The sequence below is a fragment of the Nannobrachium achirus genome (assembly GCF_963921795.1).
Source record: "Nannobrachium achirus genome assembly, chromosome: 2".
In the NCBI taxonomy this organism is placed as follows: domain Eukaryota; kingdom Metazoa; phylum Chordata; class Actinopteri; order Myctophiformes; family Myctophidae; genus Nannobrachium; species Nannobrachium achirus.
This window is the reverse complement of record NC_137811.1, coordinates 70550229-70570653: the sequence shown is the minus strand read 5'-3', so window position 1 is coordinate 70570653 and position 20425 is coordinate 70550229. Positions and strand designations below refer to the sequence as shown.

The following is a 20425-nucleotide window of genomic DNA, read 5'->3' as shown; positions in this document are numbered from 1 at the left end:
TGGTCAAGTCTTTAAAAAAATATAAAAGCTTTCACTATGTAATTTTTTAAGGACATTTCGCAATGGGTGTGTATGCACCCCTATTATTAAGTACACATGCATTCAATACAATCATTTAGTGCTTTTCATGTTTATGTTTATTTGTTGGGTAATCTGGTGGATCTCTGCTGTTCATGTTCAACTATTTATGGTTTTATGTCTTTCTGTGTGATAACAAAGGAAAAATAAATAGACTGGTGGAATGACATTTCAGTTTGTTCGAGGTTTTCTGCCTACGTATTCTTTATACTTTTATTTTTTATTTGTTCCCCTACTTCCCATTTTTGCTTAGCTTCTTGAATATTGCTGCATAATAATTGTAAAAGAATCATCTTCATGGGTTCTCTTTGAGAATTTGAAGTCCTCTCCTCGTTCATCATGGTTTCCACTCCAAAGTTCTCTGTGAGAAAGTCTTCCAAGTCTTCGTTCAGCAGGCCTCATTCACTGATGCACACGATTACATTCAGAGTGCGATCTATATTCATGTACCTCAACAGTCGAGACAGATATGTAGCCTTGCAGCCTTTTTATAGCTTACTGCCAGCATTGTCGAAGCTCAAGTGCGAGTGCGTTTCACCAGGTTGCACCAGGTTCTTCTGCTGTGTGGCTCTGAACTTGACCAGCCTCAGATGCAGCTCAGTGCTCCACTACAAGGTTAATGTATGCACGGACATTTTGGTCCAGACGTACGTGTTTCCCCGCTGTTGGCTGTGCTTGGATGGGAGCCCTGGACTGCATGAAGTGCAGCTCCTCAACCGTTTGGGGGGGTAACAATTCCAACTGGGATTTCCAGAGTTCCCTATCCTGAGCAACTTCCTCCACTCCCTCCGGGAGTATACCGAGGCGTTCCCAGGCCAGTGTGGGGATATAATCCTTCCATCTGGTCTGCCACGGGGTCTCCTCCCAGTAAGAGTGCATCGAGGACCTTCCTAGGAAGGCGCTCGGGAGGCATCCATACTAGATGCCCGAAGCACCTAAGCTGACTCCTTTCAAAGTGAAGGAGCAGTGGTTCTACTACAAGTCACTCTCGGGTGATTGAACTTCTCACCCTATCTCTAAGGGAGATACCAGCGAACCGTGTGAGAAAACTATTTTGTCAGCTTGTACCCGAGACCTTATACCTTCGGTCATGACCCACACTTCATGAGGTGCAGGATAATTGAACATGTACCATTAGATCGACACAGATTGTGATCTTTCCATTGGGCCTAGGCCGGCATCACTCCCGTTTTCACCATCCTTTTGGTCTCTAACTTTGGTATAGGATAGTTATAAGGGCTTAGTTCCCTCCTTCAGCTTAAGGCCTTTTGAAGACCTTAATTGCTGACAGGCCAAGAGGAGTAGCTAATCTATTTTATTAGAAACACTGGTTGCTGGTTTTTGTTTTTAATTGACCTCTCACCTTGACCTATATTTTGTAAAAAAAATAAAATAAAATAAAATATAAATTGTAATCAACCACAAAAATGTGGATTTCATTACTGAAGTTTATATTTTTAGACCATTTAACTTACACACAAATAAAAATGTACCACATAAGCCCTAAGACGAGAGTTAAGCTTGAAAGTACAAACAAGAGATCTAATAACAACATAACTTCACGATACTTCATGTGACCAGTCAGTCTATGACTGCATGTTTGGCCAACCTATAGTCCAATCCGACAGCCATTGACTTTCATCATGAAGGTAAACCTAGAAATCAATAAAATAAAACATAATATACATGAAAAAAGTGGGGAGTTACTTCCTTAGCCTGCTGTCAGCTTGCACAAGAAATATTACACTAATCGGTGCTAGCCTGGCTCCATGCCCCTGAATCGCTAGCCACGCCTAAATATATGTTCTGGCGAATAATGGAGTGAAAGAAAATCTAAATTCAGAGCGTCAGACTAGATCGATGCAGCAGTTTCAGAGATTAGACACAGACTCGCAGACAGACGCAGACCCATTCCCAGAAGGCTTGTCTCCTGCCGTCAAGACATTATTTCACAGAGGAAATGTGTGAACAAAGCAGTTAGACATTTGGAAGGACCGTAGAACCGTTTTCCTGTGAGTTTCAGAAGCATTTGCGGTGGACGATGGTGGTGCCGGACTCTTCGTACTCCGCCTTGCTGATCCACATCTGCTGGAAGGTGGACAGGGAGGCCAGGATGGAACCTCCGATCCAGACAGAGAACTTGCGCTCTGGCGGGGCAATGATCTTGATGTTCATGGTGGGTGGAGCCAGGGCTCTGATGTCCTCCTGCATCCTGTCAGCGATGCCCGGGAACATGGTGGTGCCTCCGGAGAGCACGGTGTTGGCATACAAGTCCTTACGGATGTCGATGTCACACTTAATGATGCTCTTGTAGGTGGTCTCGTGGATACCACAGGACTCCATGCCAAGGAAAGAAGGCTGGAAGAGGGCCTCTGGGCATCGGAATCGCTCATTGCCGATGGTGATGACCTGTCCGTCGGGCAGCTCATAGCTCTTCTCTATGGAGGAAGAGGAGGCAGCGGTGCCCATCTCCTCCTGGAAATCCAGTGCGACGTAACACAGATTCTCCTTGATGTCACGCACAATCTCCCTCTCGGCTGTGGTGGTGAAGATGTAGCCACGCTCTGTCAGGAGCTTCATGAGGTAGCTTGTGAGGTCACGTCCGGCCAGATCCAGACGCAGGATGGCGTGGAAAAGGGCGTGGCCCTCGTAGATGGGCACCGTGTGGGTCACACCATCGCCGGAGTCCATGACAATACCGGTGGTACGACCAGAGGCATACAGGGACAACACAGCCTGGATGGCAACGTACATGCCGAGGGTGTTGAATGTATCAAACATGATCTGGGTCATCTTCTCCCTGTTGGCTTTGGGGTTCAGGGGGGCCTCTGTGAGCAGCACGCTGTGCTCCTCAGGTGAAACCCTCAGCTCGTTGTAGAATGTGTGGTGCCAGATCTTCTCCATGTCATCCCAGTTGGTGACAATTCCGTGCTCAATGGGGTACTTCAGTGTTAGGATGCCTCTCTTGTTCTGGGCTTCTTCACCGACATAGCTGTCCTTCTGGGCCATGCTCACCATCACGCCCTTGTGCTTGGGGCGTCCGACGATGGAGGGGAAGACAGCACGAGGGCTGTCGTCTCCGGCGAAACCGGCTTTGCACATGCCGGTGCCATTGTCAATAACCAGTGCGAGGATTTCGTCTTCCATGGTTGAAATTCTGTTGAGGAAATTTCACTTTAAGGGAATAGGTTTATTAAACAGGTTAATTAAATCTAGTTAAATGAACGAGGCAAACGATATCTGTTTAAGATTCCTGTTACTGAACTCTGAGTCTAATGAAGGTTTTTAATGCATGTGCACCTATTATGCGAGGCTCTGGTGACAACACCATTTGTCGTCATGTGCTTGTCCAAGCTTTCTCAAGTCTATTGGGTTAGTCTAGAAAATAATTTAAAAAAATGGACAGTAGGTGGGCATCACAATGTACATAACATCCTGCCATGCACACCTAATGGCTCTGTTCAGGGGTCTGCCATGAGAATAGTCGCACCAGAGCTAGTGAAGGATCTATTCAGCCTGAAAATCTAACTATACATTTTTTCCTTTGGTTTATTTACTCTTTCACAGGCATGGTAATAACACTTTTTGACATTGTTTTTTTAAACAAAACCCCTATGTAGTTATTCTGTATAGCCCTCCATAGAGTCTGGTCTCTTTATAATCTGGATGTTCATGTAAGCATTTTGACTTTTGGAAGGTTTGTTCTTATTCCCTCAATCTATAGTTTCTCCATGATCTGAAATTTATAGAAAATGAAAAGGTTAAAATTGCATTACAAATAAGATAATTAGAATAACACCACTTCAGTAACGGTCAAATCAAGGCTAAATACTCTATTATTAGCATAAAAATATTGTGGTGCTGAAAAGCCAATTGAGGTAGGTCCATGTAGCTAAATGAGTGTAAATAGGGTGCCCTGAGGTGTGATTATGGATACCACCCGATGAGATGGATAACCAGGCCCCCCGGTAATCCAAACACAGTACTCCCCTAGAAAACTTTGAACATAGTAGATGTAATTTCCTGTTTTCTGGTGAATTTTGGGAGTTTGATACCAAATCCAGGAGAAATTCAGCAGAAATTACAATTCAGGAGCACCGCAGACTAAGGATATGGGGTCAAAATTCAGGAGAGTCCTACCTGATTCAAGAGAGTTGGCAAACCTGTGTGAGAGATGGTGTATAGGTATAAAGATCACACTCTCAGTGCCGAGGTCCCATGTTCAAATCTCAGTCCTCCCACATTGCTGTGCTATTTTGACATATTCAACATTAAAATACAAAACAACTACAAAACTCCAAAAGCACCAGAAAATATCTGTAGTGGCATACGGTTTGGCGGACTGGTGATTGGACTTTCAGTTCAGAGGATCCATGCATGTTCTAATCCGAGTCCTACTAGGAAGGAAGTTAATGCCTCCGGTGAGAGATGGTCTTCTCCAGTGGTTTAAAGATCAGCCTTTCAGTGCTGAGGTTCCAGGTTCAAATCTCAGTCCTCCTATGTTGCTGTATTACTTGGACCTTTTCATGGCTAAAATAGCAAAAACGTCACTCAAAAGCACCAGGAAACATAATAATGTAGTGAGAGATGGTGTAGTGGTCTAAAAAGTTGACTCCAACAGGAGAGGTTCCAAGTTCAAATCTCACTCCTCCTATAGTTAGGTAAAGTTAGCCGAAAGTTAAACCAATCTGGGAACTAAATCAAAATCAATATCTTTCTTCACAAATGTGTTCATAAAGGTGTCAACTATCACCTCTGAACGTTCTCAATCACAACTCCCTTCGGAAACTTTGTGGGAGCCAATCAAAGTTGGGGGTATCGGGATACCTGGGCCTGGGATTAAAGGGGATAAAATAAAAGAATTGCCAATATGAGCGTATGAGGTGTGTAATTAGGGTATGTTTGGGCTGCTGAATCCATTCCACTCATTAGTTTTCAGTTAAAATGACTCCTTGGCCATAAAATAGGCCTAATTGGCTAAGGCTTAGCCAATCATGTCATTCGAGTTCACCTGTGTCCTGTTAGTCCCTATGTTTTAAACCCTTTTGAGTGTTCCTTGTCGGATTGTATCATGTTATCCTGTGTGTCATGATATGCGCTTACCCGCCTGATCTTGAATAGTTTTCATGAATTAAAAAACTACTCCAACCATTATTGCCAATATTATATGTCTCGTGGCCTATTTTATGGCCAAGGAGTAATTTTTACTGAAAACTAATGGTTGGAATGGATTCAGCAGCCCCAAAATACCGTAATTACACACCTCATACGCTCATATTTTTTTTTCCCCCCTTTAATCCCAGGCCCTCGGGATACCCCCAAATTTGATTGGCTCCCACAAAGTTTCCGAAGGGTGTTGTGATTGAGAAAGTTCAGAGGTGATAGTAGACACCTTTATGAACACATTTGTGAAGAAAGATATTGATTTTGATTTAGTTCCCAGATTGGTTTAACTTTCGGCTAACTTTACCTAACTACTAGGTTGCTATGTTACTTTAACATTTCTTTCGAGGTTAAAATACTAAAGAATTAGTCAACGGCACTAGGAAAACCTCCAAATGAGAGACTGTCTAGTGGTCTAAATATCAGACTCTCATTTCAGAGTTCTTGTGTTCAAATCCTGGTTCTCATGCAGATCATTGCTGTGTTACATACACCTTTTCGAGGTTAAAATACAAAAGAACACACACAATACAGAGGTCACATGATCAAATCCCAGTCCACCTACAGATCTAACCTTTCCAAGGCTAAAATAGAAGAGAACAGGGGGGGACTCCCCAACCGGGGTCTGAGGGTCCTCCCCCAAGAACTTAATCTGATCAAAAATGATGCGTCAGAATCAAGGCGAAACACCTGGAAAAAAGTGAGTCCAAAAATCGAATGCCCAAAACATTTCCGTGTTTGCGGACAACATCGACACTGATTGGCCGCTTCTTTCCTCGACTCCTCGATTCCTCCTCGGTGGAAAGCCTGTGCCATTTCCTCCGAGGAAGCAAAACTAGTGGACTTTTTCAAATTGACCAGATTTGAACGAGGATGCTGCGTTCAAAAGCTTAAAATACAAAAGAATTAGTCAAAAGCATTGGAACATTCTCCAATTGAGAGATGGTCTAGTTGTCTAAAGATCAGAGTCAGACTCTCAGTTCAGAGGTCTCTTGTTCAAATCCTGTTTCTCGTGCAGATCATTGCTGTGTTACATAAACCTTTCAAGGTTAAAATACAAAAGAACTAGTCTAAATCTGCTGTGAGAGATGGTCTAGTGGTTTGAAGATCAGACTCTCAATGCTGAGATCACATGTTCAAATCCAAGTCCACCTAACAGATCTAACCTTTTCAAGTCTAAAATAGAAGAGAATAACTCAAAAGCACCAGGAGATAAAAAGCACCAGGAGATACCTGTTGAGGGCCCAAAGGTGCCTTGGCTCAATGGTGTGGTGCGCTAGATTGGTTGTCCCGGTCCTCGGTTTCAGACAGGTTCAAGTCCCATGCCCAAGGTACACGGAGGACCATGGGGAGGGGTGTCCCTCCCCCTCCTGAGAAGTAAAGCTGTAGTCTGAAAGAACTCTGTCCAGCCATACTTTTACAAGAAGAACTACTAAATGGTGAAATTCAACTGACTTTATTTATTTCTGAATTTTTGTCTCAAAAAAGTAAAAGATCTCCAGCAACGAACCGTAGGAGGACTGGGATTTGAACAAGGAACCCCTGAACGGAGAGTCTGATTGTTAGAACACAACACCATCTCTCACTAGGGATTACCTCTGGTGCTTTTGACTGAATCGTTTGAATTTTAACCTTGAAAAGGCCAAACTGGGAAGGTTCGTGCACTTGGTGAAGAGTTTTAGATTTTTGGTATGGTGTTAGGTATGGGTATAAGGTTTTCGAAAACCATCGCAGACAAGTTGGGCTCGCCCCTAGTGGTCTGTTTGCAATGAATCAAATATTAGATACGTCAGTATATGGTTCAAACCCCAAATAATTGATGAAAGAGATCTTTCAATGGATTCTGTTACTATTGGGTATGATAAACAACATACTAAAATTCAGGAAAAAATAACTACCGGAAAGGCATCATTTTCAAGATGGCGTCCACAATGGCTGCCGGGAGCTGGAAATGCCTATGAACTGGGTTTTAATGTGTAAAAATTTCATAATAAATCTGCACTTGATGAAGAGTTTTTGATTTTTGGTATGGTGTTACTGTTAGGTATGGGTATAAGGTTTTAAAAAACCATCGCAAACAAGTTGGGCTCACCCCCTAGTGGTCTGTTTGCAATGAATTCAGTTGTAGATTTGTCAGTATATGGTTTAAACCCCAAATAATTGATAAAAGAGATTTTCAATGGATTCTGTTACTATTGGGTATGATAAACAACATACTAAAAGTTTAGGAAAAAATAACTACCGGAAAGGCATCATTTTCAAGATGGCGTCCACGATGGCTGCCGAGAGCTAAAAATGCCTATTTAATGTGTAAAAATTCATATAAAATATGCACTTGGTAACTAGCTTTTACATTTTGACATGGTGTTAGGTATGGGTATAAGGTTTTCAAAAACTATCGCAAACAAGTTGGGTTCACCCCCTAGTGGTCTAAAATATACTGACTTATCTAATATCTGATTCATTGCAAACAGACCACTAGGGGGCGAGCCCAACTTGTTTGCGATGGTTTTTGAAAACCTTATACCCATACCTAACACCATGCCAAAATTCAAAAACTCTTCACCAAGTGCATATTTTTTATGATTTTTTACACATTAACACCCAGTTCATAGGCATTTTAAGCTCCTGGCAGCCATCGTGGACGCCATCTTGAAAATGGCGCCTTTCCGGACCGGTAGTTATTTTTTCCTGAATTTTTATAATGTTGTTTATCATACCCAATAGTACCAGAATCCATTGAAAAATCTCTTTCATCAATTATTTGGGGTTTGAACCATATACTGACGTATCTAATATTTGATTCATTGCAAACAGACCACTAGGGGGCGAGCCCAACTTCTTTGCGATGGTTTTTGAAAACCTTATACCCATACCTAACACCATACCAAAAATCAGCAACTCTTCACCAAGTGCACCAAATTGATGATTTTTGACCAGTTTGGCCTCAGCTATTTTCCTGTGTTTATGTGAATTTTGTGATTTTGATAATTTATTTTAATTATAATAATGGAAAATGATGGGTACAAAAAGTAGGCATACAGAAATTGATTTGATAACTGAAGCAATGTACCCATGTGTATACCAGTAAGACTCCCTAATCGGGAGATAAGCGACGGCCCCGTCTCTCCTGGTCGCTCGGGGGCCGAGTTACAGCCTTTTTAGCGGGCTGCAGTAGCAGGGGTCCGCCGCTAGGTGGCGCCGCCGAGGCGGACGCGTGGTTACCGGCCCCGGCTCTCCGGTCGCTCCTAGCCCGAGTTACGGCATTTTATGTGCGCTGCACTGGCGGGGGTCCTCCACTAGGGGGCACAACCACTTTTGCATCCGTTCTGGAGCACCAGGAGTCGGTGGTCCCCGAATACCCCGTGAGCAGCCCCGTTGGGGTGGTCATTTGGTCATTTTTGCATTTTTTGGCAGCGGCACCAGAGGGTCCCTGGAGCTCTATGGGGGGTGGAGGAAGTGGCGGAGATATGAGAAGGGCAAAAGTGTGACGTACATAAATTGATTTGATAACTGAAGCCATGTACCCTGCATGTGTGTATAACAAAGATTCACTACTTAAGTGAATATCTCTATGATTGTATGCACTATCCGCACCCCCTAAGCGGGGGGTCCTCTCCAGACATAGTACATAGTAGATGTAATTTCCTGTTTTCTGGTGAATTTTGGGAGTTTGATACCAAATCCAGGAGAAATTCAGGAGAAATGACAATTCAATGATCAGACTCTCAATTCAGCGGTTCCATGTTCAGATCCCAATACACCTAAGTCCTAACCCCCAACCGGGGTCTGAGGTCATCTCATATTTATAAGGCTGATTATTATGCTGATGATTATTATTATTATTTTAAGTAAAAAGTTCTCAAAATGAAAATGTCTTCTGGAACTCAGTAACAGTGCATGTTTACCGTATACCTGTTAAACAGTGAAGGCAATGGAAGTTTATTTGTCTAGCTCTTAACAACCAGGCAATTGAAAGTGCTTTACATTAAACATTAAGCATTGAGACAGACAGAGTATTAAGAGAGAGCAAAAGAAACACATATGAAACAATTTGAGATAAAACAAACAAAAAGGCTTCTGTAAAAGACAGCGGCCATGATTGGAAATACCAACTGGTTCTCATGAGGGGGTGGGGGGGGGGGGCATCTGGCAATAATAAAACATCATAAAACAAAAGGGTTAGCGACTCACTCCACGGAGGTTAGGGTTAGGGTTAGAGTCGGGTGTCGAAAAGATGACATGTAGTAACAGCGACACACTCCCAAGGATCCCAACCCAACCCTACTCACACACACATACACCTCTGAACTTTCTGACGCTCTTGACATTGTGGCGATTGAGCTGGAGGATCGGGTGAAAGACTCATGCAGATGCCTCACTACTACTGACGAGCACTGTGGCCACAGACTCTTATTGAGGACTGATTGCTTGGTGTGTAGAGGCCTTTAGTTCATATCTGTTAAGCAGTCAGTGTAAGTTTATCTTCATGGGCAAGAAGGAGGAAAAAAATAAACAGGTTTAGTGCTTCTCAGCACTGCCATACCTCTCAATCACATTTGACTACGAATGGAAATCCTCTCTGCTTCTTTGGGTGATGAAATGTGCATTTAAACACTTTTCTGAAGTCCATTGGTCCTAGTCAAAGAACTTGTTTCTCTCATGCGTGACGTTACATTGTTTAATGGGGTGGAAAACAAACTGAAATTTCAGGAACCGAATTATGACCACGTGTGGTTTGTTTTCTGCCAGGTTGGATGAGCTCTCTCTAGGGTGAAAGATCCCTCAGTGTTGTGTTCCAGCCAGCACGGTAGCATATGTCCTGTATGAGTGTCAGCAGTGGTTTGGTCATTTTCAGTGACCCTCCTTTAGAACAAACAATTGTTGAGTTCTTCATTGGATTCTGGTTCTGCATGTCATCAATCTTATATTCCAGATGGGTGATTCATTTCATGCCGTTGGTTCTTTCTTTTTCCAGGTGCTCTTTAATTCATCCATGTGGTAGTGGAAGGAATATTCTTTTAAACCTATGACGTGTCATTCTCCAAAAGCAGCGATTGAGCTATCCATCTTAACCAGGAGCTATATCTATACTGTCCAGTTTGGATCTAAACTCCTTAGAACAAAGTGATTTAAGTTAAGTCAATAGTGGTCTTTGGGGACTGTGATTTGGGGTGAAGATAAGTGTTTGATTATTTGTGCTTTTGACAAAGTACCAATTTTAAAGTAGTTCAGTGGAAGGTTCCACAGACATCTCACATTAAAGAGGCGGTGCCATGATTTTTCCCCCCTCTAAAACATGATTATCAGGTATTATGATTATACTAGGAGGAAGATTTTTTCCAAAAAAGTATACAGAAAGAGTTAAAATTGGGTTTTTATGTGGCCACACCCCCAGTTCATTAAGTATGCATGGATGTCATGGTGGGTGGTGACCAAGCTGAAGTTAGCCACACCCCACAGTGTTGGGTGAATGGTAATTAGGGGAGGAGTTGATTCTGTGATGTAATAAGTATGTGTGTTTTTTAAGGCTGGGACTTTAACTGGTTAATTGCGATTAATTAATTACAGAAAATTAACGTGATTAAAAAAATTAACACATTTTAATCACACTTAGTTTTTGCACCAAAGAATCTTCAGTTTCGGGCATACCGATCATAGCGATGCACCAATCAAGAAGAGACAACAAACACAAAGGGAGAAGTAGCCGATCAGAGCACTTTGCTTGGCCCAGTGGATGCGAAATTTAGATTTAAAAAACACTCTTGTTGATTCACTCGTACAACAAAATGTGTTTTACTTGAAAAAAAATGCTTCTCAGGTCAAATATCAATGTGCGATTAAAATGTGATTAATTGCGATTAATTAATCACAGAGCCTGTAATTAATTAGATTAAAAGTTTTAATCGCATCCCAGCCCTAGTGTTTTTTAACTGACACTTTTGACCACAAGGTGGCAGCCTCCAAGAGAAAACAAACAAATACCAAGAGAATACATAATTGCTCATAAAAACCACACCAGGGGGTCTAATGAAGTACTTTCAACCTCCTAGACACATGAAAAACAGAAAAAGTACAGAAAAATGGCACCACCTCTTTAAGTTGACATCTTGTTTGGTGTCTTGATGGCACACCCACAAATGTTCTTGATAAGGGACATGGGCAGCACCTTTCTCTGCTACCAGAGAAGTTCATCTTTGAGGAAGTCCTCGCTTGATGGTCTCCAGTCTGGGTCCTCATCAATATGCCGACAGGCCAGTATGCCGACACTAAAACTAACCCTAACCCTAACCCTAACCCTAACCCTAAACCTAACCTCAGTAACCGTGACGAGTAACTAACCTGCCGACGCTACTCGGAACAAAGGACAGGTGGAACAATGAGCGGACCCCCTCCAGTCTGGGCAATATGCGTATTTTGCACACCAGCCGTACATGGTTAGCGACCAGAAGGAAGAATGCCTTTATTGGTAGCAGTATTTAAAAAAGAATAACAAAAAGATGACTCGCACAGTAACACAAAAGAAATGTCACATTATTATTGACAAAATGGGCCAACGCTATTGGGACACGACATGGTCTCCTGTCCAGACTTCACTTTGTGTTTGCTTATGGTCTGCACTCTGGGCGCTACTTTGAGGACCCCCTCCATCTTTTTGCTTAGCCTGCATTTTTGCTATATTGCGCACGACTGCATTCACAGTCAGTCATTTGAAGGCATAGTCTTTATTGGTGGCAATATAAAAAAAATAAAACAAAAAAGATAAATCTCTGGTAGTAACATGAAATAAAATTGTTATTAGTTCCTGAGGGCAGGCCTGTAAAAAAAATACAGCTTGAATCATTATTGGAACGCTCGTGGTACATGTCCTGGAGGCCATAATGGTGTCTGTAGGAGATCCGTGGTTTGCCGCGGCTTGTGATTGGCTGAACAGGAGGTAGGGAGGGCTCTGCTGTGTTCACTTGGACCGTGCAGAGGTCCCGAAGGTCGGGGGGATGAAGATTTACTATTCTTGCCCCCTAGTTTACAACTTCCAATGGCGCTGAGTCGACTCATGCGACCCTCACAACAATCGGCACGGCATCTCCACCGAAAACAAGCGCTCCTTTGCATCTCCTACGGATACAATAATAGCGTCCTGGAGGGGGATGCCCCTCCAGGCATGTACCAGGGGCTGATGTGATGATGCACTGGGCTGTCTGCACCACCACCCGCTGTAACGCGCATGCAGTCGTGGGCGATGCAGTTATCAGGATGCTCTCAATGGGGAACCTCCTGAGGACGTAGGGATGCATGTTTTCAGCCATCTGAGAGGCAGTACAGGCATTGTTGAGCCCTTTGCACCACATTTATATAAGGCCTGTGGGGAGTGACCTCTACACTCAGAGAGGTGTGTGGCCTCTGCGATGTGTATGCTGAGGAACGTGAAGTAACCGACCCTTTACACTGCGTTGTCATCGATGGTGGCGCGCTCCCTTCTCTACCTCCTGTATAGTCGACCATCGGCCCCTTTGCCTCCTTGACTGTGCGGTTGTTCTCGTGACACCATTGTGACAGTGATCCGACTACGTCCCTGTAGGCCTTATCAACGTCATTGATGATCAGGTCGCATTGTCAACATACTTGATGACAACGTTGGAGCAGTGTGTAGCCACGGCAGTGTGTGCAGGGAGTAGAGGGCTCAGCACAAAGTGCCATGTCTATGTGCTGTGCAAAAATCGCTGTTAATCCAGTTTCTGGTTGGGATCATTCAAAACAGTCTCTTTTTGGAATGTCCTCAATGCATTTGCATACTGATAAATCCAGTGACTGTGTCTCAGAACTCATCTACATTATTCCAAGAGGGCGTGTTGACATCAGTCAGGTAGACCAGAACAGGTGACAGAATCTGATTGTTCAGACCAGCCCCAAACATTTTCATTGACCTGCTCCTGTTTCAGGGACTAGCTGGATGGAGCTGTGATCAGATTTGGCAAACGGTGACCTATAAGGAGATGGATCTGTAGATTCTACGGAATGCAACCAATCCCTCAGAGAAGAAAAAAGTGATTGAGGACCTGCTCAGCTTGCTGTGTCGCTTTGTTAGTTTAACAAAGCCTTGTTAAACTCTACAATACAATAGGATTGTCAGTTCTCTCAATGCTCTTGGCGGATGTCAAAAGCAATGATATGAATTCAAGTCAGAACAAAAATAATTAAGGGTTTCAGTGGGAACGGTTTATCATGATAGATCCCCCTTCTTACACTGGCAGTAAAAAATACATTATTTGAAGTGTTCCTATTGATTAGGGCCATGCGCAGGCTGGCTTTCAAAAACTAAAAAACTAAAAAATAAAAAGGTCAGACCTAACCCTAAAAAACACAATTGCTAATTATTACTATCGACAAATCAAATTAACAAAAAAGGGAAAAAATAATAGAGCTTCAGTGGCAGTAACCAGAATAAAGGCTATCATTTAACAAAATATCTTCTTTGACAATGGCCATGGCCAGGGCCTCACAAAAAACAGAGGACAAATGTCCTGTATTTGCAAATGTACTTGTGACAAATACCACAACAACAACAACAACAACAACAACAACAATGACAAATTAAATAAAAATGTAAAAAATAATAGACCTCACTACAAAAAAAGGCTAATGTTTTGAAATGTTCTTGATATGGGCCATGGTCAGCCCAAAAAAGAAGGGAAATAATAATGAATAGAAAAAAGAAAGCTCACTGGCCATTACATGAAAAAGAAAATTCCTGATTATTAAATGTTCTTCATGAAAAAAAAAGAAGAGGAATACAGCTTACTGGCAATAACCTGAAAGATTACATATACAAATGTATATTTGTGTTTCAGTTTAGTATGCATGTCCTCTTGGTTCGTTGGGTACTCTGGCTGACGTCTACTGCCATGCTCTACTGTTTATGGTCTTCGGCCTTTGAAAAAATCCTAGCTCAGGACGGGAGCCTGGAGTGGAGCTTGAGGAACTCGTTTCTGCATCTGTTCGCGGGAAGAAAAGAGGAACAGTTTGTTTAAAAGCATTTGCGATGGACAATAGAAGGTCCAGACTCATCATATTCCAACTTGCTGATCCACATCTGCTGGAAGGTGGACAGGGAGGCCAGGATGGAACCTCCGATCCAGACGGAGAACTTGCGCTCTGGCGGGGCAATGATCTTGATCTTCATGGTGGATGGGGCCAGGGCTGTGATCTCCTTCTGCATCCTGTCGGCAATTCCTTGGTACATGGTGGTGCCTCCAGACAGCACAGTGTTAGCATACAAGTCCTTACGGATATCAATATCACACTTCATGATGCTGTTGTAGGTGGTCTCGTGGATACCGGCAGATTCCAAACCAAGGAAGTTGGGCTGGAAGAGAGCCTCTGGACAGCGGAATCTTTCATTGCCAATGGTGATGACCACTCCGTCAGGCAGCTCATAGCTCTTCTCTATGGAGGAAGAGGAGGCAGCGGTGCCCATCTCCTGCTCAAAGTCCAGGGCAACGTAACACAGATTCTCCTTGATGTCACGCACAATTTCCCTCTCGGCTGTGGTGGTGAAAGAGTAACCACGCTCTGTCAGGATCTTCATGAGGTAGCCCGTTAGGTCGCGTCCAGCGAGATCGAGACGCAGGATGGCGTGAGGAAGGGCGTGGCCCTCGTAGATGGGCACAGTGTGGGTCACACCATCGCCGGAGTCCATGACAATACCGGTGTTACGACCGGAGGCATACAGGGACAACACTGCCTGGATGGCAACATACATGGCGAGAGTGTTGAAGGTCTCGAACATGATCTGGGTCATCTTCTCTCTGTTGGCTTTGGGGTTCAGGGGGGCCTCTGTGAGCAAGATGCTATAATCTTCAGGGGTTATTCTCAACTCATTGTAAAATGTGTGGTGCCAGATTTTCTCCATGTCATCCCAGTTGGTGACAATTCCGTGTTCAATTGGGTACTTCAGTGTTAGGATACCTCTTTTGCTCTGGGCTTCGTCACCAACATAAGAATCCTTCTGGGCCATACCGACCATCACTCCCTGATGCCTGGCACGACCGACGATAGAGGGAAAGACGGCACGAGGCGTGTCGTCCCCAGCGAAACCAGCTTTACACATTCCAGAGCCATTGTCGACGACGAGCGCGAGCACTTCATCTTCCATGTTGATGTCTTGCTAAAAATGAACCTATAATTCAGGAACGTATATCTATTACAATTTCCCAGTTTGATCTGATCTAGAGAAATGGTTCATTGCTTAAGTGAGAGTCGGTTTAAATGTGCAGATTTGTGTCGTCACCATGACGTCATGGGATTGTTGGCAAGTCTATCGTTCATACCAGTGCAGTACTACTATGAAGTTAAAGCTTAACCTAATGGTGGTTCTCCACCAAACTGATTACTTCAGAATCAATTGCATTCAGATGACACCTCAGTAGCCTGCAATACACGCTGCCAGGTCTGTGATTGAAATATATTATTTGTAAACAACAACACCTTCTTATTCCCATATGAGATACAATAATCCATCACACAGAAATAAGACAGGAGAGTGATCAGAGTGAGAATGGAATATTTACTATGGAGAGAGAGTATTCAAGACAGGTATACAGTACATAAATAATGGTTCGTGCTCTCTCTGACAAATTATGTTTTGACATGAGTATAAGTATGGTCATTTCATCAGTCAATGGATGACGTTTCAACAGTTAATAGGATATGTTTCTTGTCCACGAATCACAAGACTAAGAGTCCATATACAGGGTTCCTGGGGGAAGATGTCCTTGCTGGTGTCTGGATGACACAAGCTGAGCCTTAGAATACCAAAACAATTCTCATTGTTTAGGTACTGGCTCCAGGCAGTTGATAAGGTCTGATTTCTACCAGACGGAGACCTTGTGTGTGTACTGTACATTACATGAGTATAACGGGACACAGTCACTGTGTCTTTAGGGTCAAGTGGTCAACAATATGTATTGATAAAAAGATGATATGAACCATAACAAAATACCTATCAGTCTGCTATAAGCGACTTCTGGTCTTGTTTTCCAATAAAGACACTTGTAAACATTGATAGTTGCGGGCTGCTTTTGTTTGGGCTTCTTTCCAAAGTGTAGTTGCTTATTTGTCATGTGACTCATACAGATCAGAAATCTGCAAATAATTATCAGTCTATGAAATGGCTGCACAATTGTAGTGTCCTATATTTGTCAGTCAGAAAAAGCCCCAAAAATGTTCAAAAGAAATAGAGGATATTTCCTCTGATGTTGTTGACTTGATGTGGAATTTGACCAATTAACCACCGGGGATTCAAATCGATTTTGTGAATTAAACGCCAGAGCTACTATTTGGAAAGATATGGTAATAAATATATGATGTTGGAGTGTATTTTGTAATTTTTCAGTTTTGTTATTTTTAACATGATTTTCTCTACTACGACATCATAGTAGAGAATGTTTCTTTCCAGTCAGACCGGCTGCTCCATGATGTCAATCACCAGGGGCGTGCAGAGAATGTTGGGCTTTTTTTGTGAAGATATTGAAAATTGCAGATCTCCAAGCTTACATTATTATGTGAATACTGGAGATGTGGCGTAAGGGCGTGGATTTTTACCCAGAGAGGGCAATTCTTTCAACATAAGATACTGCTTGCAAGTTCAGAAGAGTTTGGACCAGTCAATTCTCTTGAATACTGCCTTCGGGTATGGCATGGAAAGAGGGCATTTACATTTCTTTCACCATAGTACATTCTGCATTCATGGTCTGGAGAGGGAAGTTTTTACAGACGGGTAAAAGGGCAGGGGCTCAAGCCCCCTTTGATGTCAATGTGTGCACGTGCCTGCTATTATGAAGCCATTGGTTTCTTCTATGCAGCGCAAATGACACAATATGGGTCCTTGGCATGGGTGTTGCCATCATAGATTGAAATGCAACCAGAGGAGGCTATTGGCTGCCAACGGTCACGTGCAACCGGGATACATGGGAGAATCAATGTGGTCGGAGCCTCCCGAAATACAGCACGCGAAGAACACAGCCGGCTGGTATCAGTTTAGTTGGCCACGCCCCCCGCAACTTTATCATCAATTTTAACATAAATGGGACCATATTTTCACAAAACGCATATCATAGTGATTGAAAGGCAATTTTTAACTAGCGATAGGAACCATAAAGTATTCATGAAAATGTTAATTAAGGTTAGAACACGAAAGGGGAAAATGAATGGGATCCAATGGGGAACAATTCTTTTTGCAACCAGCCAGGGGGAAAACAGCACAACTAGCGGCCAATCATAGGAAGTTTTAGTTCCGTATTGGGCTCATTTTAAATGGGCGGAACTCTCCCCCTGCAGAAAACACACAAAACATCATATTATGTCCTCAACGTCATTAAACGAGAAGCAATAAAAAAGTGCTTCTTTAAATGCTTTACTGCTACAGAATTAACAGCAAAATATCACATTTAGTTTTTGCTCTTTTAAATCTGGGCCCAAACAAAGCGGGTGTACAGGTATGTACAGAATTATTGGAAATGGCCCATTCGATTGCTGCAGATGCACCCTATCTAGAGACATCTATGCCATATTTTGCCCCAAATAGCCTAATGTCTCATGCATCGTTCTCGACGTGCATTGTTCCCAACGGGTACTAGCTGGTCTAGTCTGAACAGCATCAGTTTATTTTTCATATAATTAACTGGAAATTACTTACATTTTTAATTTTTGAAAAGGTGACAATTGGAGGAAGCTGATGTACACATTTCATTTACAGTAGGCCTACTGCTGGTACTGTGTAATATTAGCCTAAATGTACATTGTGTATGTATATAGCATTCAAAACCAGATTTATTATGCCCTGGAAGCCTTTCTAGTATAAAAGGTTAAATTAAATCAAATTGATGCTATAATTATTGCATTTGATTATAGGAGTTTAGGTGAGTTTACCAGGGTGGATTTCTTCCACTCCTGACTGATTACAAAAGTACTCGACGGCATGACTGGCCTATTGAATGTTTGGGTGGGAAAGATGTAGCTGTTCAAATGCCCTTTACCAACATTTATAAACCATATTTGTTTTTGAGAATGCAAAATAATAACTAGAAATACTGTTCCTATGAAACAGTGTGGGCCCGCTGTTCACTCATTGGCTAAAGGCTCTGCCTTTATACTGTCGACCAGTTGTTTGAGCAGAATAACTTTAGTATATAAAGATTTGTGAGAACATAATACTAAAGATTTCATGTGGGTGTTGTTGTTATTTATATCAGGTCGTACTTGGTGGTGATGTCATCAAGAACGCTGCTCCTCATTGGCTAAGGGCCCTGCCTTTGTACTGTCTGTCATTCTTTTTAGAATAAACTTGACCTATAAAGATTTGGTATAACAGAGGGGGAGTAAAGTATAGCATAAAATACTGATATAACATACTTGTCTCGAGCCAACGTGTTGTTATTTATATATCAGTTTGCACTTGTTGGTGATGATGTCACCTAGAACACTGCTCATGATTGGCTAAGGGCTGCCTTTTGTACCTTCGGTATAACATACTGGTCTCGCCTTTCAGCGAGCCCACAATTATTTTATTATTATACATCTCACCTTTTGCTTAACAAATGGATTTAACGTTGACAGTACCTGAGACCTGTCCATGTTTTATCATGGTCGCTCAGGTCCAGATTCTATAACTTCAGGTCCCGGATCAGTTTATAATAAATCATAGACCCAGGCTGTGCAGGGGAGTGTAGTTCTCTTTTCCAGAAGGAGGCATAAACAGCTCCCGTTCCGGGTCAGTTTCCCATAGCTTCATTTAATTGGCTAAGCAACAGATTGGAGCTGGAAACACACAACACCTCATGTGTTTCTGGTTCAAATCCAAGAAGACCTAGGAGAGAAAAGCATGGAGTGATGAGTACCAATACCTTGCATGATGATTTAGGCTGACATAGGATCAAATGACAGCAGAGTTCAGTGACTTAGGAAACTATATGGGAACGATGGTGCGCACACCACACACCTAGAAACCAGTACCAGTACACGCTTCCCTACGTCACCGGTGCAAATAATAATATTGTGTTGCAATGGATTTTGTTCTTGAAGGAAAGTAGCGTCATTAGTTCTCAGTTGTTTCAAACAAACAAAATATGTAAAAAACACAGACTTTACTTTCTTTTTAATACATTTTTGGAACACAGTTTTTACGGTATGACTTAAAAAAACTTCTATGGGATTTTCAATGGGAAAAACATCCGTACAACATCCGTAACCCAGGGGCATGAGTTTAACGTCAATACTTTGGTACTCTGTAGCTGGGAGATTCCATTATGCAATAAGGAATGTACAGGCTACTGGTGAACCGCCATTTCCACCAGAAATTGCAATTATACAGTTTGTCACGTCCATATAGTACCCAACAAACAGTTGGGGTCGGTTCTGTAATAGCTTGGAACAAAAAGGATGTTAGAATGAATCCCAGGGGTCCAATTAGGGTTCCAATTGTATCTCAGAACAAAATGTCAAAGGTCCATCATTCCAAGAACAAAAAAGGAAAAACAGGAATGACGGAACCAATCATATAATTTTTCATAAGTTCATAACACGGGTTGGGTCCGTCCTTTTGGGCAAAAACAGTGTCTACTGTAGTATGATGCTTATCAGCCAGGATCACATTATAAACATCCAGATGCACGGGCAGGGTTGAGTAGAATCGTCAGCTACAAACCCATCGGCCTCTTAGCTGGACCTTTCCAGCTAACATTACACCAAATGTTTTGAGTTTGGCATAATATAGACCTACTGTCCCGAAGCAAGCTCATGTGGGGGTGTTGGGAGGGGGGTGTAAAAAGTACACTTTGTAAAAAAAAAATACAAAAACAAATAAATTAATACAGAAATAAAAACATTTGTGAAGGCCTGTCCTGGCTGGCTGCCGTCAGTCAGTGTCACTTTCACATCACATTCCCTCCGATCTCCGTGCCGTGCAGCTCCAACCCACCAGGAGACACTCAGAGTCTCATTTGTGTGATTGATAGTCCGTCACCCAAGAGAGTCAGTGTTTTCCCCATCTCCAGTCAACGTGATCAAACAAGTTAACTGGTAATCCTGTTGATATTGTCTACTGCCGTGCTCAACTGGCAGAAGCCTAGAGTGGAGCTCAAGGATCGTTGATTCTGCGTTTGTTCAGGGAAGAAAAAAGACGGTCTAC

General features: G+C 42.6%; 2 protein-coding genes across 2 annotated transcripts; both read right to left on the bottom strand.

Annotated features, from left to right (window-relative positions):
• Positions 1 to 2097: 2097 nt before the first annotated feature.
• Positions 2098 to 3225, bottom strand: LOC308307635 (actin, cytoplasmic 1-like; the record flags this gene model as incomplete). The annotated part of the gene is made up of 1 exon (XM_080752900.1): positions 2098 to 3225. One exon carries the CDS (start codon positions 3223 to 3225, stop codon positions 2098 to 2100), a length of 1128 nt encoding a protein of 375 aa, XP_080609026.1.
• Positions 3226 to 14266: 11041 nt separating this feature from the next.
• LOC308301882 (actin, cytoplasmic 1-like) lies at positions 14267 to 15394 on the bottom strand (the record flags this gene model as incomplete). The annotated part of the gene is made up of 1 exon (XM_080746032.1): positions 14267 to 15394. The coding sequence occupies one exon, from the start codon at positions 15392 to 15394 to the stop codon at positions 14267 to 14269; it is 1128 nt and encodes a 375-aa protein (XP_080602158.1).
• Positions 15395 to 20425: the final 5031 nt, after the last annotated feature.